Source organism: Nicotiana attenuata, unplaced genomic scaffold (genome assembly GCF_001879085.1).
Source record: "Nicotiana attenuata strain UT unplaced genomic scaffold, NIATTr2, whole genome shotgun sequence".
NCBI lineage: Eukaryota > Viridiplantae > Streptophyta > Magnoliopsida > Solanales > Solanaceae > Nicotiana > Nicotiana attenuata.
This window is the reverse complement of record NW_017672991.1, coordinates 72,045-95,562: the sequence shown is the minus strand read 5'-3', so window position 1 is coordinate 95,562 and position 23,518 is coordinate 72,045. Positions and strand designations below refer to the sequence as shown.

Sequence of the window (23,518 nt, the reverse complement as noted above, 5' to 3'; positions counted from 1 at the left end):
AATCGCTCAAAACCGAGCTCTACAAGTCAAAATATGATAAAAATGGTCTAACCCTCGATTTGGGAATATATTCTGCCTGCCCAACTAATTGTACATCGCGATCGCGGAAGAAGCAATGCGATCGCGAAGAAGAAAATGGACACTACCCAAAAATGCACTACGCAACCGCGAGATGATGCATGCGCTCGCAGAAAAGGAAGGGAACGAGTCACTAGCTGTTATAGCTGAGCTATGTGAACGCGGGAGATGGACTGCGAACACGGAGAAGGCAGAAACATACGTGCGCGATCGCGGACTAGTATTTATGAATCGAAGAAGGATAATTGTTAGCCACCAAATGAGCCTTCGCGATCACGGCTATGCCTATGAGATCGCATAGAAGGGAACACCAGAAGACAGAACAACAGTGCAAAATAGGGGGGAAAATACATGTATCCCACCCAGAACACACCCGAGGCCCCCAGGACCCCGTCTAAACACACAAACAAGTTCTATAACCTAACACGGACTCGCTCGAGGTCTCAAATCACATCAAACAACGCCGAAAATGTAAATTGCGCCATGAATCGAGCTTATGAACTTCCAAATCTTCCAAGTTCTAGAACACGCGCCGAAACCTATCAAATCATCCCGGAATGACACCAAATTTTGCAGACAAGTCCAAAATGACATAACGGAGCTGCTCCAACTCTCAGAATCGCATTCCGACCCGATATCACAAAAGTCAACTATGGGTCAAACTTTTTCACTTTCAAACTTCAACTTTTCCAACTTTCGTCGAAATGCCTCCAATTACCCTACGGACCTCCAAATCTGAATCCGGACACACACCTAAGTCCAAAATCACCATACAAAGTTGTTGAGATCATCCAAACTCATTCCGGAGCCGTTTACACAAAAGTCAAATTTCGGTCAAATTTTCACCGCTTAAACTTTCAAAACTAGATTCCTTCTTCCAATTCAACTCCGAATCATCTGGTAACTGAATTCAACCATGCCCGCAAGTTGATTAACATAATATGAAGTTGTTCAAGACCCTACGCTGCCGAACAGAGCTTAAATTCTCAAAACAACTGGCTAGGTTGTTACAGGCGTAAGCCCCAAAGACTTTTTCAAATTAAAACAAAATTTATTGAATAAGTCATTCATATAATACCCAAATTCTCAAAAGTCATCTTGCAATTACTCAAAAGTTTTAAAAAGGAACTGAAACGTATTAAATTTAAAAGTCAAGGCCTTTTATACTGATTGAAGTCCTAATTTATGTTCTTTCCCAATTCTTTATCTTGCCCACTAGTCTGCCAATATCTCCCAAAAGCAATGAATATTCAATTTTTTGTGTACAAATATAAGAGAACTCCATTCTCCTTCATAGTAGCAAGTTTAAATTTCAAATTACAGGTTAGTCATCATTTTTGTTCCTCCATATTGCCTTATTCTTTTCGTCTCAAGTTACTTATGCTTGTAAGTAGCATATAATAGATTGTTTTGACTAGTTTTTTGTTTTGACTAGCGTATATATGTATATAGTTTTCTTCAATTTTTATACAATTTTACTTGTTTATAAATATTTACTGTAATTATATTATTTTATAAAATATTAATAATTAAATACCCATGGGGCTTACGCCCTGTGCCTCGGGGCTCACGCCTCCCTGAGGCATATGTAAAACGCCTCGCGTTACGCCCATGCCTTTTCAAACACTGATTTAAATATGTCAAAATACATCATTTAATATAAATTTAAAATCTACTCTTAGGAATAGGAGAAAGAGAATAATAATATGATTAAAATAAAAAAGAGAAGAAATTTATAGCAGAAATAAAAAGGAAAAGAGGAAAAGGAAAAGAAAAATATTAAATTAAACCTTCCGTTAGTGCTGGCTTTTCATGGAAGTTTCAAGGTATCTAGCCGCTTAAACCTTCACTCTATAGTTAGAACCGGAAAAACTATACGCACAATTATATCAAACTTATTAAAAACAAGAGATTTTAGTTGCTTTAGCATGATTATGGCCATGTGCTCGATCCTGGAATTATACACACTTACAAAGTTTGTAAAGCTTCAGTATCACGTGCAAAGAATATACTACCATAATTTAAACTTGTATTGTCAAGTACAATGGTATTCTTTTGTCTTGATGATATAGTTACACTCGCAATGGCAAAATTTGAGTGAAATTTTGTCAATTAATCAGCGGTTTAACTACATCCAACTGATCACTAGATCCAGTCTCAACAAGTCTTGAAATTTCCTGTGGCACTGGAATGTTAAGCTCAGAACATATCAAGTGTATTATTTTCGCAGTCACAGATCCAAATGACAACTTATTCAGAGTTACTGCAATTGCAAACTTATGCTTGAGGTTACAAAAACCAGTAGATCCGCCCATACCGGAATGCCCGAAGCCAATAAGTTCCCCATTTGTTGAGTAACTCCTTTTAAACCCAAGCCCAAACTGCCCATTAGGATAGGTAAGGTTTTCATATTCTCCAACTCCCATGAAAGCATCATGAACTCTTTGGTTGTGGAAGAGTTTGTTATTCCGGTTATCACTTGACGTATCACCGCCACTGTAGCTATTGTCATCGGGAATCCGGACGTAAACATTACCTTTTCCATCATTTCCATAACCATTATCAATAGATGAACTTCTATTTTGAGTCGGTCCAGGACCATCAACATCTGAAGCAGCAGCTTTCTTTCGAGACTTTTGCTTCTTAACAGTCTGTTGAGAAGGGAACTTTGGAATATGTGGGTGGCTTCCTAAGGTTGGGATGGAAGGATAATGCGGTGGAGGAACTCTCCCACCCTCAGCGAGTGTAGCATAATAGCGGGCTAGGGCACGAGCTGAGCAGTGTCCATTGGCAGCAGGTATAATAGCACGGCGAGCATAGAGTGAGTTGAATATGGCAGGTAAAGTAGTTGCAAGTTGAGCGATCTGCTGTGGCTGGAAGGTGGATGGCAAATCTGAACGGTTGCTGACATTCGACAACTTGGTGAGATCATTCATATCTACTGTAAGCGTTGCAAGTCGAGATTCCACACCTGCAATAGGGAATTTTAGGTGTCAACTATCAAATGGTTTCATCTACATACATAGTCATACTCCCTCCGTCTCAAATTAACTGCCGCGTTTCTCTTTTACACGCCCCTTAAGAAAATATTAAATAGGAAAGGATTCTGACTGCTTTACCCTTATTTATGTCTTAAATTATAATCTGTTTTCATTAAATATTTACTCATAATTAAGGTATTTGTAGTCTTCAAGAACAATTAATATTAAAGGCAGAATAGGAAAAAAAATTAAGTTACTCTTGAACTTCTAAAATTACAAATAATTTGAGACAACTATTTTTAGAAACCATGACAGATAACTTGAGACGGAGGGAGAGTCTCTCTCTATATATATAGAGAGAGGGGGGGGGAGGGGGGGGGCTGTGATTATAGCTAGGAAGAGACTGATTAAATGACCATGCTATACAATAAGACCCTTCAGGATGTACCCATCCCTTGCCCTCACGGAAGGGGATTGCGCATGCTTGGGTGGGGATTTGAAATATGGGACTCAGTGGAATAGAATTGTTTTTAAACCTATATCTTCTATATGTGAGAAAAGAAGGTCTGAGTGGTTTGATCATTAAATGTGTAAAGCAAGGCTGTCACTCGCCTCCAGAATATAAATTGTTTGAGATATGAAACTTTTCTTTGTGGTTTAGACGAAACCTACATAATCGGGACATAGGCAAATTCAAAACTTGATAGATCTACTCCAATAAAAGAACATCACATTGTTGCATCAAGATATTTGGAAGAGAATAGGAAGGGGAACCAGGGTTTTTTCAACAAGGGGAAGCCTGGGAGTTGCTAATTCTGTAGCAAGTATCTACATCAACAAGTGCTCAAGCATGAAGCATATTTACATGGTGATACAGAAACTTCAGTCCGGAAAGCCCTTTATAGGTTAATTTCTTGAGGCTTTGGGGTTCTAGAATTGACTATACAAAATCCTGAGAACTCTATGGCTGTCCTCCTCCTGAAGGTCATAGGTCAATGCACACAGCAGCTGGTTTCTCACAGTTCTGTACCATGTGAGAAATAAGATAAACAAGGTGAAGAAATGGAATGCCAAAGACTAAATGTCATACGTCCAAATTCTTCTACAGTCACACTTTATAATGTATCATTATCACTATTATTATTGTCATTGTTATAGCAACTGCTTTGTCTGACGCCAGATGGGTTGGAAATTTTGACAACTTAGTGATCAGATAAGCTACCCCTCAAAACTTGAGGTGGTTACCGGCCAACTGCCCACCTACAAGTACTCATAACTCCAGCATGTTAATACCGACAATATTTCATCTGCATCATATAAACATGGGAAACTTATTTTGAACCTTAATTTTTAACGAGGTAGCTGCGATAATATTGAACATGGATAAAAGCAGTCTAAATTTTCATTTTTCGGAAGTATGACCTATGAATATGGTATATCCCGCGCGGTTAGATTAGTTATCAACTGACAAGGGACCTAGAAACTATGACGATTATTTGCTAACATGTCAGTCAGCATAGTTAACGAGATTGAACAAGCAAAGATGAGCCAATTGATAGCAAAGGGCAGTAGGAGGAATTAGGAAATAATAAAAAGTAGACACTAATCATGCCTGGAGGAATTCCAACATAGAGCTCGCCGTCAATCTTTAAAGGGCGAACAAACACTTCTTCTAGGAGTTCTTGAAATCTTCTTCCTGATGCTCGCTGTATTGAGATGACAATAGATAAATACCTCAAAGCATGTCAAGATTTTATAATATACTGATAGCAAATATGTTTTTGTACAGACGCTCCACTACAAAATTATTTCATTTCAAATTCGAAAGAGGAGCCACTAATAGGTACTGTCAGATCTTTCTGTAACAAACCAATCCCCATCGTCCCATCGTGACCATAAACATGGTTCACATTTGGAAACTTACCTTCAAAATTTAAGTTAAATTTAGTTCAATAACATTTGGTGCTTTGCATACTTTAGTTGATGCATTAGGGGTCATGACACAAATAATTGGCAAGCAATTACAGTCATAAAATTTGATCAGAAAATATGAAATGCAACATTACCTCAATAATGCCACCGCATAACCAGCCAAATGACAAATAATGGTACACCTGCTCATGACCCGGTGCAGTTTCTGCAGCAGTCATGGCAATCCGCTTTAAACATTCATCCCAATCAGTCATCAAAAAAGGATCTTCTTGGCTAATACCACCCATGGCATTATGTAAACCAGAGGTATGGTTAAGAACATGATGAACCTGCCATAATCAAATTAAAAATAAAAAAAAGATAAAGAAGCTTGCACTCAAACTGACATAGTTGGAAATTAAAACAATTAATATCCAGGACTAAGAAATAGGTATTCTACAATTCTTGGTGTTGCTTTCTGTCACTACTTTCAAATATTTTCTGGGGAAAAAAAGAATGAAATTAACTTTTCTTCTTCTTTAATCATTTACTCACTCAAGAAGTGTCAGAAACAATTTCTATTGTGGTGTAGCTCATAACTTCTTATACATACCTTTATTTGGTCTTTTCCATTTGATCCAAATTCAGGCCAAATATTTGCAATATTGTCCTCAAGCTTCAGCTTTCTGTTAGATATAATGTTCTCATTGGTTAATTGCAAAGGCAAAAATTATGTACCCCAAACAAAGCTAGAGCACAAAATGTCTCACAAACATAGGGTACCTCCTTAAACTTCAAAATGAGCAAGACACATTGAAAGGAAAGTAGAATTACAAAATGAGTATAGGAAAGATCAAGATCATTAGTAGATAAACCGAAAATATTTCTACTTTGAAGCTCTTAAAGTTTGAATCAGTATTTTTAAAATGGACGTATGAGCAAAGGTGTTTCCATCCCATGCATACCTTCTGAATTTTAATTTTTTTTTTTAAGAATGGTTACATATACCTTCTAAATTTTGATTTATCAGGAGCCTTCAAATGTAATGGCATATTCGATAAATAAACTACAGCAAGGAGCAAGTATGAAGAAATAATGACACGCCTCGATTGAAGGCAGGCCTTAAAAAAAGTCCCAAACAGGGAGAAAGGAGGGTGGTTGTGGTAGGCTAGCAGCCAGCGTAAACTTAGGCTAGCGGCGCACAGTTCGAAACTCGATGAATAGTGCCTCCCCCCCCCCCCTCCCCCCCACCACCACCACCATTATTCTCCACTTAAAATACTAGGCTTTTGTTTGCGGCAGAGTTCGAACCCGTGATGTGCGCCAAACCCACACATCACAACTTGTGCTCTTACCACAAGACCAAAGCCCCCGTTTTTCTAAACGATTTAGAAACTTCTGTATTTTAGACAAGAGGATCGAAAATTAGGACATCCAGAGTAGACATTGAAATTATTTCTAGGATCACATACCCATTATCAACCAGCCAGTGTACCAGTCCAGCACTGATTCCCTTTGTTACTGAAAAAACAGAAAATAAGCTATCGGGTTGGACCGGACGAGGATCATATTTTCCAAGTACCCCAGCAGCAGTATCAATGATCACTTCTCCATCTTTGTAGGCACATACCTTAAAATACACAACAAATAATGAGCATGCCTGAATTAGTGAAACCCAGGAATGAATCAACAGAGACATTTTCTACATTAGAACATTTGGCAGCAGTATGACTAACCCCTGCAGCTAGGATCTAAGATCACTTCATTAAAAGAGACATGGAAGCCTCTTCTGAGTTGTTAAGTCCAAATCTAATATCAGAAACCCAGAAAGGAACACTGAATAACTCTCTACATAGAGAAAAATTGAGTATATATGTGATTTGTAGCACTATAGAGTTTGACTAAAAATTACCCCTTCCTATTCACTTAAAGAACTCTCAACTCAAATCAACAACTTCGAAGACTAAATTATGTCCTTTACAATCTGAAACATCCACATGATCAGCGCAGAATTTTCCAGTGCTCCTCACTCATCCACAGAATAATGAATTGTCTAGTTGATATTCTCAGTAACTGACTGCTCCATCTTCTGTAACTTTTTTTTTTTTGAGCTTTCTTTTCGTTTCAAGGTACAGCCTACCTCTACGCCAACCCCAAATTGAAAAGGTAGTCCGAACTCTATAATTAATTTATTCTATCTGATTGAGTGTTCAATATGAGATATGGGTTCACTAAAACCTTCCTTTTCCACGGACTTATCTTGACTAAAGACCTTGCGTTACTTTTTCCTGCAGCAAGAAATTGTACTCCCACAGCATTAGTAGTGTTAGCTACCCCTGAATTTGCAAGAAGAGTTGTGTACAAAGCCTTTGGGAAGGGAAGCAGGTTGATAGGATAATCAGACCGCAAAAACATGGAAGTTACGAGTATGTACCTGGATTCCGAGTATCTTCTCAGCATTCCCAAGCTCAACCAAAAGCTGCCTTAGCTTGGCTTCAACATCAGAATGAACTGGGGTGTCATAAATCCATCGTGGATTCAAGGATGGCCCTCTATTTAAGTTGCTGGTACAAGTTGATGAACAACACTCAGTGAGCAATGCATCCGCTGATATATGGTAAAATAAGCACAAAACTGAGCTAACCATTGGAGAGCAGATTCAGCAAAAGGTCTCATGATATCGATATAAACTATGCGGACATTCATAGTTGCAGAAAGCCCTGAGAATCACAGACAACCACTGAGTCAGTTCTTCATGCTTAGATGAAACAAAGAGGAGATAATAGTGCGCATTCATCACAAACCTCTAAGAAGATTAAGAACCCTCCCAAATATAACAATATCACTAGGAAAAGCATCAACCTGGAGAAAATATAATCAGCTGGTTCAGAACAACAAAGTCAGTGGTTGATAATTCACAGAGTCAACAGTGGTCAAAGGGAGCTTTTAGCTTACAGGATTAAAGCGTTTCACTTCCTTCTCATTCAGTTTCATTTTTTCTTGTATAACCTTGAGGTTCTTTGACCTTTGCTCAGATAACATTTTCATACTTTCCTTCATCAAATTAAGAGATAAGTCAGATGAGGGAAATCGAATAGGTATAACCAACTAACAAGAGCATCTTACAAGAGCTTCATTGGCGGGCGTGGAAGAACGGAAGAACACAGAAGTAACCTCCATAGCTTGTTCCGGAACGTCAAGGCGAAACTTGAGTCCCATTTCTGCAAATGCAGACAAAAGTGCAACATGGTCCCCCTGCAAGAATTGGCATCTCAATTTTTACAATCGCAAATTGGTAGAGAAACAACATAACCACATTTTGTTGATTATCTGGAAACAGAAGCGCAAATTGATTGTTGTCACTGGAATAAGAGGCGCCAACAGGGCTTCAATATTTACAGCCAAGTGTACAAGAATAACAAGATGAGAAAACATCTTGCACCTTAATTAAATTTTATATTGAATTTGGTTATAATATGTGCTTTATTCTTATAACTTTATCCTGAAAGAGGGAAATTAATTAAACAAAGATACAATTTAATAATGGGGTTCATTGACCTATTAGCTGGGTTTAAGCACTCTGTACAATTAAATGAAACTATAACACAGATATAAAGGATTTAAATAATTATCCTTTTCTGATACCAGAATATCCACAAGGGTAGATGAAATAGGTCAGGTCTGGCTGGAGAATAGAATGTTAATTATTACTAAAAAGTTGATTATTGACACTTCGTAAAAAGTTAACAGTTGAGACACAGGGCTGATACACGAGTACATTGTTTGTGATGCTAAGACATGGTCAGACTAAGGAGTTCATGTTACTAGGTGGAGTACTTGTCATGGCATATTGGAATAATACTACTGAACCAGTTAAGTACTGTAAGGGCTCATTTGCTTCCCCTATATGAAAAATAACCATGGCATAGGAATCTGTAAGGAATAACAAGCTTGGTTCAGGACATAAAACTCTGCATATTAACAGAACATTTGCTTACCAGTCTTTTTTCCATATAAACAATACTTGCATAACTTAAACGGTAATATTGTATATTATTCGATGCAAGATAGGAATTGGAATACAAACAATACATAGATAAGAGCATCTAAAATGATTTTAAAAAATACACTCAAGTAATGCGCCTTGTTTTAGTACCCACAAAAATAAAACCTTATATGGTACGAATTCTTAATAAGTTGTAACTTTAATGTTTTTTGAAACAAAAACTTGCACTTGCATACTAACTAGTATAGCTACTTGACATTTGTACTGCAATCCCTGCATAATAATTTTACAATATTAGTTATCGCATAATTCATTCTCAAATTATTACTCACCACATAACCATCATATATTACAGTATATTACAAGTATATTACACAGACCTCATTGGGTGTTAAAGGAACTGGACAAACCTCAGCAGCTGCCAGAAACATTTTTGCGAGAGCTTGTTTCAAGGAGCTTGAAAGTAACTTTGTGAGCCCAAAATCAAGCAAAATTGGGCGATGAGGGGGTTCCTTGCTCACCAGAAAATTTCCTATTCTTGACAACCCAAAAGAATATTAAACACAGTGAACCACTGTTAAGAGTTGGAAACGTCTACTCAGCATAATTAGCAGGACGAAATGTTGTAGCTTATGTAGAATCTTTGAGAGGTAAAAAGCATAAGCAAGTTAGTCTTGAGTCTTGACAAGCAGCATATCAACAAAATCACGTCAGGCGTAACTCAAAGTTAACACAGTGCCTCATCGAAAGAGAAAGGAATGAAAATCTACCTGGATGAGGGTCTCCATTAAAAAATCCATCAACATAAATTTGGTGTGCATATGCACGTGTAATTTCTTCGACAAGTTTTTGCTTGTCTACTCCCAAAGCTCGAAGTGATTCAGCGTCATTCAAACGAACACCATCCATATACTCCAGTATGAGCACCTTTTCAGTGGACTGCCATTTCAAGTAATCCAATATAAGAATGTTATTGAGAAAGAAATGAAGACATCTCACAAATACAGGGACAGAAGTAACTAATGAGACAATGGAAGTGATTGAAGCCTGCACCTTTCTAAAATAATCGGTAAACTAATATAAAATACCATAAACAATTTCAGCATCTTTAGGACAAGTGAAACACAATTATATAGGTGAGTGCATCACACATCCCCTCATTGTCAAACATAAAGATTTTTCTTTTTGATCAGGTAAATAAAATTTCATTAATGAATGGGCCAAAACGAAAGTGGCCACATACAAGAACTACACCAAAAAAGGAAGACTACAAAAAGATATGGTTCTCTACAAAAGACACCCAATCTTCTATACAAACGGGGACTTCATGGGTGCACCAAAAAAGAATAAGGGATAGGAGGCTACTCCTCAACTGAACAAAACTCATATCTCCCTCAGCCCTATTTCTCTCTCCAAATAACCCACATGATTGCTAGAGGAGCAACAGTCCATGCCCTGCGCCTTCTCCTCCTTCTCCCACCCTTCCAGCTGCACATTAACTCTTTTACTGTTCTTGGCATTACCCATGCTATGCAGAACAAAGAAATTATTTCCCTCCATAGCCTCGAGGCTAGGCTACAATGTAGAAGGAGATGATCCACATCTTCACCCGCCTCCTTACACATGAAGCACCAACTAACACAAACGACCATCCGCTTCCTAAGGTTCTCGGCCATCAAGATCACCCATCTAGCTGCTAACCAAATGAACAAACACACTTTCCTTGGAACTTCAGTATCCAAATTGAGCTATATGGAAACACATCCTCCTCTTCAACCAAAAGCTTTTCATAGAAGACTTTACAGAAAAAACTCTGTTGTTCCCCAACCTCCACTTCCATGCATCATGGCTATCAAGTGACTAACATAGCTTGTGAAGCAAATCTAACAATCATTGGATATTCAATCACTTCCCAATAATTGAAATCCCTCCTGAATCTCAAATCCAAGAAAACCTCTCCGCCTTGAATTTCTCGAATTTGTTGGACAGTCAACTCCTTTTGGCATGACACTCTGAAAATTCTCGGGAATTGATCTTTCAACATATTATCCCCACACCACTTATGTCCCCAAAAGCTAACTCTCACCCCTGTCTCCTTCAAACATAAAGATATCTCTGTCATAAACCAAAGGGAAAGGAGTGGACCCTTGTGAAAAAAAAACGGAAAAGGAAACACCCTACTCAGTTATTTCCTCCCTGCTAGACCTAATACTTGTTACTCCCTCCGTTTCCATTTAGATGATGCAGTTTGACTTGGCACAAAGTTTAAGGGAAAAAAAAGACTTTTAAAACATGTGGTCCTAAAAGCTTAAGGGGCAAAAGCTTTGTAAGGCCATGACATTTATGTGGCTATAAAAGCTTCTCATTAAGAGTAAAGTGGATAAAATGAAAAGTTTAAAGTTAAATTGTTTTCGACTATAGAAATGTGTCATTCTTTCTTTAGAACGGACTAATAAGGAAAGTGTGTCATTTAATTGAAACGGAGGGAGTACAACACAAGCAGACCGTCAAGCGACACATAAGATTGAGCTGGTTAGAGACCTTTACTGCTAAACCACCTTAAACTCCACTCAAAATCAAGCATAAGAAACAGGAGTTCAGGTATACTTATCTGCGCGTGCCATCTGTCTTTTTCTTCATGCAAAAAATAACATGAAAAGAGATGCAATAATGACTAGATTTCACCAAGTACCTTTGGTGGATCCTTACAAAAAAAACTACTACTACTCAGTCCCAAACAAGTTGTAAAGTCCCTCTTAAATCATCCATATGAACCTTGGTGAAGTCCCTCTGACCATTACAGGGAACATGTTTCCTTCTAGGCGATAGATCTGACATAACAACTCTCTACATGTAGATGTATATTAACTACTTACGGCAGTGGAGCTCCTCTCCCTATTAGTTCTATCAATAACATCAAATTTATAGAGCATTCAAGTAGGAACTTCTACAAGAGACTAGAGCTCTTCAAAAGTCACCAATAGTAGCTTAGACAACTTCCAAAATACTAGACGAACGTACTTGAATGACTTCAGGAATTAGTACATCCACGTGATTAGAAGGCTTGCTATCATCACATCTTTTGTTACAACAGAGATTTCTCGAGACCTTTCGAGTGTTTTCTGACAAACCAAAAGAAAAAAAAAAGCTTAACAAACATGATCCAGAAAAAAACACTGCTGAAGGATTAAGAAAATCATTTTGACTACTTGAAGCATACCAGCCTCATGATTGAAGTCTAGTTCTTTAGGTGCTTCTTTGCACCATTCATCTATCATGGGGTGGAAATTATATTGCGGTTCCGCCCATGCTATCCAATCAACTATTGACTTGGCATTTTTCAGGTCCTGCAAAAGAATGGAGTAAATGACACTACTCTTTTTCAGTACTCTATATTCACACAGCGAAAAAATCATGGCCTCTAGCATAAAGAACCTCCAGTATAACTGCTTTTATGCCGTCATGCTGAACTTTGACGACAACTTCCTGTCCATCACTCAAAGTTGCACGATGAACTTGCGCTATCTGCAGAAAAGTAATGTTAAGAGTGGTGAGGATAACTTATAAGCCTCAGGTATTGAACAAAGAAAAACGTAAAAAGACAATATTAGGACCACCACCAGTCCTATAACTCGCACCAACTTCCTTTATTATACTCCACATCTCCGTGTACTTAATAAAACTGACAGAATTAACTATAGATTTTACAGTCAAGGTAGAAAACCAGTGGCTGTATTACTGCCAAAACCGCCTAGTGAGAAATCCTTGTTTCCACTCTGCACCTATCTTTTTAGTTCAGCCACTTACTGAGGCAGTTGCCAGAGGTACGTTGTCAAAATCCAAGAACAGATCATCCATGGTCTTCCCAAACTCCTTTTCTATGGTGTAGCATACCTGGGAACAAACAATTCATTCAATTAGTAACATTTATCTGATGAATGTTTAGATATTCTTTTTATCATTCTGATGAATGTTTGGATACTCTTTTTAATCAATTTGATGAATGTTTAGATATTCACACTGCATAAACATAAATTGAACTTCTACTGATGTCTTGTATGATTTTATGAGCAAAAATATATAGATATTACCATGCTCTTAGAGCAAAGAAAATGAAACCATAAGGAGCTATGTAGCTAATTTCCTGCTAAAGTGAATTAGGCATCCCTAAATTATGTCATAGAAAAGACTATCTGAATGATATAGGAGATAAGTAGAAAACAAATTTTTAAAGGATTTAAAAGGCGCCACTGAAATGTATATCTCTAATGCTTACAAAACACAAAGAGTTTCCATGGGAGCAAGCTAGAGCTATTTCGACTGAGCTACTTTTTGAAATGGTTCTGTCTAGCAAGGACAGTTCAAGAGCAGTAATAGTCCCTAATAAATGGATAATAAACTGACGCTTTTTGTTCACAATGGCATATAGGTTTTTCCATAATCTGTGCCTTCACACTGCAAAGAATGCCATCTTCTTGTGACTTGTAATTGAGGAATTGCTGTCTCCCGCAATCAATTTTCTTTCCTCTTAAACTTTATTTCCAATCAAAATGCAGTGGGTGGATGACATAGATGTACGCGTTTAAAAATTTGAGAAACAAAACGACATGGAGCAGAAGGGTTTTTTCCTTTTCTTTTTTTTTTCTTTTTTGTTTTTGGAGGGGGGGGTCGGGGAGGGGGGGTCAGGGGGGTTCTGAAGGAGAGGCTATATAGGTACATAAACTTGAGGTTTTCGGATAGGGAGGAATTTTGTTAAAAATATGCTAATCAATGAAAGAAGAAGAAAAGAGGAGGAGGAGGAATCATGTAAAAACATTAAAACGAGATAAGTATTTCAAAAAATACTTTAGTATCAATTCAAAAGTGCAAGCAACATAGAATAGATAGCACAGTGGGATAAAGAGGCACGTATTTTCCCTGCTTTCTTTTGGTTCTCCTGCTTACTTCAGAGATGCACCATAGTATGACTTGTAAGTAAATGAAGTCATGGAAGTTATTAGCATATCTTCTCAGCTCGATGTAACCTGAGGTGCTTCGATTATTAAAAGTTATCTAGGTCTTCATGGTCATGTTAAAAAAGCCAATTAAAAGTTCGACTTTAAAAAGTGGTCAAACACAGCCTCCACTCGTTTACAATTTCTCTATCCTCTCAATTTTACCCTCTCAGCCACACAACAAATGGAACACATGGGTCAGATGTGCAAACCGCTCCTTTAGTGTGCAAAAGATTCTTGAGTGAACCTTCATGATGTTTCTCAAGTTTCAATCATAAAATCATATTCAGGTTATCATTCATATATTCCTCATCGGAGAACATCCATAAGACTAATCAGATCTCAACGTAGAAATTATAAAACTAGAGCCCCCCCCCCCCCCCCCAAACCCCGTATAAAAAAGAACCCTCAAATAGAGTGCAAGGAGAAGATAAACGAATAAAGGAGGACATCCAGAAAAGAAGGGTAAAAAAGCTAGAACATTAACTCACCAAATCCAAAGCACCCGTTGATATGAAAATTGACAGAGAAACTATAAAACTAATGGCAGATAACATACACCTCCACATCATAAGCATAAAGATAAAATTCAATTTCATGAGATTCTAAATGGTTCCTGAAAATTTAGTTTCCCTAGATGATAAAAGTTCTAGCAATAGGGTAGTTATTGCAAATGACTAAAATATAGAACCGATTGGCTAGCAATAGGGTTGTTGCAAACAATCCATTTCTGGAACTCCTTTGATAAAGTTGACCAAAGTTACCTCTTTTAAAGAGCGTGGAGGAAGAGAGTCCTGTAATTGCTTCAAAAGGCACGTATAAGCCTCTGGCAGTACATCAGCACGTGTTGAAAGGTACTGTCCAAGTTTCACCCACAAACCTTCAAGCTCTACTATTAAATTAAGCACACGCTTAGCATTGCGTTCATGAGCTTTCTCCCATAGAGAAGCTTTCTTAGACTTGTTTGCCCACTTTTCTCTCTGCTGTAAAGCCTTGACGAAAACATCACATAATAGTGTTCATAAGTTCTTCAGTCTTGTTAGCAAAAAGAAAAAGAAATAAGATGATAAACCCCAGTTTCTTGCTCTTTCATCTTTTAACTTTCAAACATAACACTAGGAAACTAGCAGCTATGCCACATAACTCATACCTTGTAATCAAAGTAAATGATAAGCGCTACAGTAAAAACTTTCACACGCCTCTTATAGATGTTTCCCCATCCCATTGTTTGTAGCCTGTTTGAGAAATGTACTTCTATCTAAGAAGGAACAGATCTGAAAGAAAGGAGACTAAAGAAAGAGTTAGTTTGGAAAATATGAGTTCTATCATCCTGCTAAACCAGCATGAGCAATAGCAGTTAAAGGATGCAAAAGAAGTTCTGAAAACTTTAGTTCAGAAATAACGGCTCAATGGTAAACTTACACACTATGAGAACAGTTATGAAGACTGAGGTTCAGAAATACTAGCTAACGGTAAACTAACAGACAAGAAATCACTCTATTTCTATCAATGTAATGTCAATAGTGGGAGGTATATCAAATAATAGGAAGCCCTCCCCCAACCCAAACGGAAAAAACAAAAGAAAAGAAAAAATAAAAAGCAAGAAAGTAGGGATTGTCATGCGAACAAGCAAATGAATGATCTCCTATATATCAAAACTTAGTTAGCACATGGACTTAAACCAGATTACTCATACCTGTGGTGTCATTTGGTAAAGACCAATCCATAGTAAAGGAGTAAATGCAAAGTAAAATTAGAGTAAACAAAATATCTGCACAAGGTAAATGTGTTCTTACAGATCTGAGAAGAGTCATAATTCAGCTACTCCCTCCATTTTATTTTATATACACTCTTTCCTTTTTAGTCTTTTCTAAAAAGACCGCTTTTCTAAATTTATAACTCCTTAATCTTACCATTTTCATTTAGCCCTTAATAACATACTCTTACAGAAATTAGCATGGCATGTAGAAGTCGCTAGATATTAAGGGTACTTGCATGTTATATATAATTAGCTCATATGTCAATAATATTCATTTTTAATTAACATGTCCAGGGAACACCTTAACACACACACTACCAGATTGTTGCTTCAGAACTTCAGTAGCCAGTGTTATTAAGAGCCTGCTTAAGGTGCACTTAAGCCCTAAAGCTCAGTGAAGCACATAATGATTGCTTCAATTCGCCTAAGCAGCGTCGTAGTGCAAGCACCAACGCATTAAGTCGTGAGCCTCATTTCCCGCAAGCTCTACGTTAAAAAGAGCAGCACCAGACATTAGTACAGTTAGATGTGTGAATAGGATGCACATTACGAGTACACATCCTACCACCGGCAAGGAACATGGTATTTAAGTGACAGCAGGTGCAGGGTACAGGGACGTGCTCATACTCCCCCTAGTTCACAAGGAATATCTCAGCTATAACAAAAAGATAAATATAGCTGGCAAAAAGGCATATCAATTGTTGAATAAGCATTGTGAATGAATATGTTAATGAGTAGGAACATAATTTAGGCGATTAAACTAGAAATTGTGTCTTTGCATTTAAATCATGTATCAAAGTTAATTGACTACTTTTACTTCATTTTTTTCATTTCTTTGTAGTTTTTTTCAATTTTTTCGTCTGTACAGTAATTTTTTTTGCATTACCTACAATGCTTTTAGTCTTTTCCTTAATTGTGCCTTTATTCACTAAAGCAACTCCTTTAGTTGGGCTTTCCGCCTAAAACCCCACCAGACACTTTGCGTTTGAACTCTTTTTGATAATAATAAATCTTCTCATTAATATATTGGGGAAAATACCCTATATATGGTGTAAACAAGAAACAAATAAGCCTACAAGTGAACGTATTTTTCTACAAAAACCAGCCAATCATCAATACTTATTGGCATATCATATGTACTCCAACTTATGAATTTTTCTTTTTTTTCTTTTACCAACGTATGAAAAAATATATATCATATTTACTCCAAAAATACACAGATGAAAAGTTTTCCACTAACATCTATATAAAAGTTGGAAATTCCTTCAGATGTTCTTCTATTTATCTCAAACGCTTTATTTCTTCTCTTCAAATTCCTTAGTTGCTGGTTATTGTTATTGCATGTCATCTATTTTATGGTTTTTAGGATGCTGTCACTATTTCTATGGTTATGTTGACAATACTGATGAATTGTCTTTTCTTGTTTTATTGCCATCTTCCTGAGCCGAGGGTCTATCGGAAACAGCCTCTCTACCTTATCGGGGTAGGGGTAAGGTCTGCGTACACACTACCCTCCCCAGACCCCACTTAGTGGGATTTTACTGGGTCGTTGTTGTTGTTGTTGATTTTCTTGTTGATAGGGGGCTTTATTTTTATGCCTTTTCCTGCCGTAGCAGTAGATTACCTAAAAACTAAATTACTGCTTGATTGATCTGGTTCATTTGCCTCAAATTCTCTAATGTGATTATAGTAATCACTTATGTAAGGATGAGACAAATTCTATAACGAAGTACTGCAATATGAGAAAACAGAAACTACATGCTCTTAGTCTCATTCAAGAGAAAATGCTGCTGGCAAATGGAGAAATATATGCGAATGATATGTTCAATTATGCTAAATTGTTAGCATTCTTGGGTATATAAAATCAGCTCCAGCAAAGGATTACTATTCGAGGATCGAGGCCATAAACATATTGTTGAATACACAGATGTTGATTAGGCAAGATCACCTACTGATAGACGTTCCACATCGAGATATTGTGTTTTAGTAGGAGGTCATTTGGTCTCTTGGAAAAGCAAGAAACAGAATGTAGTTGCTCAATCTGGCAGTTACCTGTGGAATTAGTCGATGTACGCACAAGCTGGCCCGGACACCATGCTTATAAAAACTATATATATAGTTGCTCAATCTAGCGCAAAAGCATAATATTGAGCCATGGCTATGGCAACATGAGCTAGTTTGAATCAAACAATTGCTCAAAGAATTAAAATTTGGAGAAATCACCAGATAGAACTTGTGTGTGAAAATCAAATTGCCCTTCATATTGCATCAAATCCAATTTTCCATGTGAGGACTAAACATATTGAAATTGACTGTCGTTTTATCAGAGAGAAGATCCCTCAAGAGATATTGTTACAAAATTTATGAAGTCAAATGATCAACTTGCAGATATTTTCATCAAGTCCCTCACTGGTCCTTGTATTAGTTATAAATACAACAAGCTCGGTATATATAATTTACAAGCACCAGCTTGAGGGGAAGTGTTAGAATTAGTTCATGTAAAGTGTCCTGCATTGATACAAAAGGTTTTAGGTATATGTAAATATCGTATATAAATAGGGCTATTGTAAAACACATAATACATCAATAATATATTTTCACCCCTGCTTTCTCACACATGACATTGACACTGAAATTTCTAATGCTTTTGTATTTTTCTACTACTAGTGCTGTTTCAAATTCATCTTCCAGCTCCCAGCTCCTCCCCCCACCCCCCAAAACCACAAAAACTACGGCCAAAAAGATATATTTATGGAGCAATATGCAGATGGACATATACATGATACACAGGATGTAGAGGCCATGCTCGATTTTATAGCTCTCTTCAGAGTAGGTAACGACACTTATTTTGGTTGTAACTATTTCTAATCACCATCAATCACTTGATGCTGGTTCTATCATTTTTTACTACAGAACTCAACAACAACAACTCATTAATAATCTCACTAGTGGGGCCTAGGGAGGATAGAGTGTACGCAGACCTTACCCCTACCCCGGAGGGGTAGAGAGGCTGTTTCCGGGAGATCCTCAGCTTTTACTACAGAACTCAAAATGAATAATTGCAGCATGCAAGTTCTCATAAGTAAGAAAAGTTTAAGCAGATTGATGTACAATGTGTATGATAGTATGAAAAATTTGTACATAATACTTAAGCAGTCACAAGTGCTAACATTACATGCAGTAGACCACAATAAGGGCATGAAGCAAATCATATGAAATCTTGAATGCTCTAATTAGAACTTTTCTTAACAATTTACTTGATAAAACAACCAAACCTCAAGCACCCAATGGTGTAGCTTCATGGTCAATGAAACAACACCAAACAACAAACCCAGAGGAATCCCACAAGTGGGGTCTGGGGAGGGTAGTGTGTAATGCAGACCTTACCCCTACCTTGTGCAGGTAGAAAGGTTGTTTCCAATAGACCTCCGGCTCAACATAGACAGCAACAACACAAAGGAAATAAGGTAACGAAAGGATATGGAAAAAACAATAACAAGAACAAGATAGTAACAGAAACGAAGCCGATAGACATGGAAAAAGTAGTAGCAACAACAAGATAGTAACAAAAGCGAAGTAGGAGCACATCAGATAGATATAGACATCCAAGAATAGACTATATAAGAGTAACACAAACTACAAAGTACGGACAAACAGAAAGCTCTACTACTTACTAACCTTCCACCCTAACTTCTGACCTCCATAACTTCCTATCTAGGGTCATGTCCTCAGTAAGCAAAAGAAGCTTCATATCCAACATAATTACCTTCCCCAAAACTTCTTTGGCCTCCCTCAACCTCTCCTTATATCTCCCATATTCAACCTCTCACACCTCCTCATCGAGGCGTCAATACATCTCCTCTTCACATGCCTAAACCATCTCCGCCTCCCTGCCCCCATCTTATTCTCCATGGGTACCACCCCCCACCTTATCCTGAATATCTACGTTCCTGACCTTATCCTTCCTAGTAGCCCACACATCCATCTCATCATCCTTCCTAGTAGCCCACATATCCATCCCATCATCCTCATTTCTGTTATTTTCATCTTCTGAACATGAGATTTCTTGACTGGCCAACACTCCGCCCCATACGACATAGTTGGTCTAACCACCACTTTGTAGAACTAACCTTTAAGTCCTGGTGGTCAATGAAGTGGTTGAAAATCATGAGGTCTCAGGTTCAAATTCCAGCAGAGACAAAAACACTAGGTGATTTCTTCTCATCTATCCAAGCCTTGGTGGACAGAATTACCCGTTACCTGGTCCTGTGTAACAGCCCGACTAGTTGTTTTGCACAGTTGTAATTTAAGTTGAGTTTGGAGACTTTCTATAAGTTTGTATAGTTTTGGACCTATTGGGATGATTTTGGGATAGTACTCGAGCCCCTCAGGTGGGTTTTAGCGTCCCACGAGGCAAGAGTGAAAAACCAAAAAAGTCGTGCATGAGGCCAAACTTTTTAGCCTTGTGCATTGGTTGGGGGCTCACTAGAAAAGCACAAGGGTAGGGCGTGCTTTTGAGGCACATCGCACGGGAAAAAAATTCAGACTTCTATAAATAGACCAGCCCAGTGACGTATTTCAAACCTAGCTTTTGCCATTTTGGGTAAAGAGGAGCTTGTGGGTGAAAATACAAGTGTGCGATTTCGACTAAGCTACTAAGGTAATGATTCTACAACATCTCGGGATTTTAATACTAGAATTTGATGGAAGTTCATTTTCAACCATAGATTCATGACAACGTATAACGAAAATTAGGAAAATTTGACCTGACATCCCAAAAGAGAAATTTGATGATTTTGACCAAGTAAATGGACTCTAATTGAGATGCTAAACACATATTTGAACTCATGAGCTTATGTATCACCAGAATTTGAAATTTGTTTCGAAGTTTGACCGAGTAAACTAGGGGTTGACTTTTCGTTAAATTATGGAAATGGTTTCCCTACCTAATTTGATGGTTATTCGATATTTTGCATAGATTGAGGTCAGGGAAATCGTCTTGGAGGACTTGGACTTTCCAAGTGAAGCAAGGGTTTACCATTTCAAGGCAAGTGAGACTTTTAGCTTCTGGAATGCTTGCATTTCCAGTGTCATTATTCAGAACTTACATAAAAGCTTTCAAATACCTAGTATGTTGAGGGGCAAACATGTACTACGACATTTATACAGTTTTCTTAGCTTATATGCTATATATCTAAGGTATTTCTCTTCACAATTGAGTTTATAAAGCATGTTCTATATAATTCATGATAAACTGAGCATGACATACTAGTTGCACTGGTGAGGCAGCATATTGTGATATGTGCCAATTTTAGACGTGTTGAGATTCATAGCATGACTCCATCCGCATCTATTGATATTGTTAGATTACACTGTCTGTCTTATGTGCATTTAATTGATGAGATGAGATGATGCTATCATGCTGGTGGTACATAGTTAACTCACAGTCCGGTTGCCACCTTAGAGGTCTGCTACTAAAACGCACTGATGGTTGAGCATAGTATGAGTTATTGTTGACTATGAATGGTCTACTGAAATGTATAATTCAACACAAGTAGGGGTATGCCCTATGGACGATCTGATGCTACCATATGCGACACCATGAGACACAGCTTATGAGATGTTACGTATTTGTTGCTATTTCACTATACATAAATTGCAGTTATGATTTATGCTATACTTTGTTCATAGCATAATACATTTTCAGACAATTGCTCCTCGGGTCATGGCAGGGGATTCGGGTGAACTTGTTGAGCTTTAGCTCACCAAAGTTGCTATTTCCTGCCTTGTGCAGATCAATAGTAGAGCTGCTGGACATCCTTAATCTTGTTCGAGGCAGCTTTTGTATCCAGTTGAGCTGAGCCAAGCACATAAAAACCGTGGCGTCATCTCTCCTTTATCTTTCAGTTATTCAGTTGTAGTAGGGTTGTTAAACACTTAAACTCCTATACTCAGTTTCATTATAGATGCTCCTTGACAGAGTATTGGCTATTTTGAGCTGATTTCAAACTTGTACTGTTTTTTTATTGACTTCCGTTGTTTATAAAAGTTCATTATTATTATTATTATTATTATTAGCTGCATTTCAATTTTTCTTTCGATATGAGAATGAATTGAGCTGATAAAGGACACGGTTTGCCTATTGGGTAGTCGCTCTTCAAGTGCCAGTTGCGATGCCTGATCATGGGTTGTGACATGTTATGGTGGGACGTCGCACGTACCCGCGGAATTAGTCGAGGTGCATGCAAACTAGCCCGGACACCATGTTTATTTAAAAAACAACCAAACTTCACTCACTACCACAATAAACATCAATAATAACCAAAGAGAACGTGAAAAAGATAAACAAAGTCCAAGCTTTCTTGAGAAATTCCAGATTATAAGTGAACTTGCTATGCATTTATTAAAAAAAAAAAGGCATTATGGGGATTAGCCTGCCAAACATTTCCTTTACTATTTCTCTTACATTCTTGCACAGAACCACTAAAAAGGAGATTTTTTAATTTGATCAAGCACCAATTAGCCATATCTCAACAAAAGGATAAAATGAATTGGGAAAAAGCCAAGAGCTTCAATAAACACAAAAACCCACCTGGGAAATGAACAATCCAAATCAAAACAAATCATCAAGATCCCTCTTAATCAAAACAAAAAATCAGTTTTATATGATAAGAACATTAAAAGAAGAATGTTGACGTACTAAAATGAAGAAAAAATTACTGAATATTAAAGGTAACGTTGTAAAGAAAAAAACCTGGTTACGATCAAAAGATGGTTTCGGTTACAACACCAAATTGGGTAGAACACAGAAAGTAGAAGTGAAGACAGAGGAAGGCGTGTGAATAAGAAAAGACCGACCTCTTTCTTTGAAAAAAACGGGGTTCCACGACGTCGTTTTCACAATACAAGTCTAGTGCTTCAATAGGATTCACTTTCGGTTAACGCTATTTCGCTCCGCACCTGCATCTGAGAGTGATTCTGTATTAAAAAATAAATTTTCTTTTTTAAAACATACGTAACTTCTTTTCAAAGTGGACCCTACCTAATTTTCCTCCTGCCTTTTTCCTTTTTTTTTTTAAACACATTTTGCTTTTTTGCCTTTTCCATCTCAAATTGGTGTTCCTCTTTTTTGTTTTTCTTCAATTGCCGACTTTTAATGGTCCACAATAGCATTTGTTTCTACGATATCTTCGGTCAAATTTTCTACAATTTAGGATAGTTTGTTCACATTTTTAAAAATGGCATGTTACTATATTATTTATTTATTTAGTAGTTTGAAGTGTTCGAGTATAGGTGGGGGCATATGTGGGTTTTTGAGACCATCTCCAAACTTATACCTGCGCCAATTTTTACGCCAAATGTTATTTTAGTGTAAGATTTTGTGTTTTGGAGCTTCAACTAACATTATTTCTTACACCATTTTGATGTATAAATAATGTTCCGTCAAATTTGATGTAACACTATTCATCAAAATAATTTATATTCATCAATATTTTATCATTATCTTTTATTATATAACACTTTTGATTTAACATATTATAAATTTTATATTTAATATCTTTATAATATTACTAGATAGGGGAAACACGGGCACGTGCCGACACCGGAGGTCCTTTGTTGTTTTTATTTTAAATTTTTATTAGTAGGCATGCAAATTTTATTGAATATAAATTCAATAAAATAATTTGAACCATTTTCAATATATTAGTCCAAATAAATATTATGGGCTAACATAATTAAATTAATAATATAAGTCCAATATATATGGATTAAATAAATAAGTCTTAAT

The 23,518-nt window shown here is 37.2% G+C and overlaps 1 protein-coding gene across 3 annotated transcripts; it reads right to left on the bottom strand.

The window, feature by feature from the left end:
• Nucleotides 1–2,024: 2,024 nt before the first annotated feature.
• LOC109215117 lies at nt 2,025–22,702 on the bottom strand. Of its 3 annotated transcripts, none has more exons than XM_019379139.1 (19): nt 22,588–22,702; nt 15,121–15,244; nt 14,735–14,962; nt 12,784–12,870; nt 12,412–12,501; nt 12,197–12,323; nt 11,998–12,098; nt 9,747–9,915; nt 9,387–9,508; nt 8,097–8,225; nt 7,926–8,024; nt 7,775–7,832; nt 7,615–7,690; nt 7,405–7,534; nt 6,443–6,600; nt 5,584–5,656; nt 5,126–5,320; nt 4,672–4,765; nt 2,025–3,049 (listed from the first exon to the last, which is right to left on the bottom strand). In XM_019379139.1, the coding sequence occupies exons 2-19, from the start codon at nt 15,193–15,195 to the stop codon at nt 2,187–2,189; spliced, it is 2,874 nt and encodes a 957-aa protein (XP_019234684.1). In that variant the 5' UTR covers nt 15,196–15,244; nt 22,588–22,702; the 3' UTR covers nt 2,025–2,186. The 3 variants fall into 3 exon arrangements, with proteins under 3 accessions (XP_019234684.1, XP_019234682.1, XP_019234683.1); XM_019379137.1 differs by having other exon boundaries at nt 15,121–15,259; nt 22,484–22,686; XM_019379138.1 differs by lacking the exon at nt 22,588–22,702 and adding an exon at nt 22,484–22,581.
• Nucleotides 22,703–23,518: the final 816 nt, after the last annotated feature.

What these genes read in the sequence shown, in the direction of transcription:
- LOC109215117 (XM_019379139.1), bottom strand. Translation starts at nt 15,195, where the DNA reads ATGGGATGGGGAAACATCTATAAGAGGCGTGTGAAAGTTTTTACTGTA. An exon ending in TAATGGAGACCCTCATCCAG is followed by an intron (nt 9,509 to 9,746) that starts GTAGATTTTCAT and finishes TGTCAAGAATAG; the next exon opens with GAAATTTTCTGGTGAGCAAG. An exon ending in AAGTGAAACGCTTTAATCCT is followed by an intron (nt 7,833 to 7,925) that starts GTAAGCTAAAAG and finishes TATTTTCTCCAG; the next exon opens with GTTGATGCTTTTCCTAGTGA.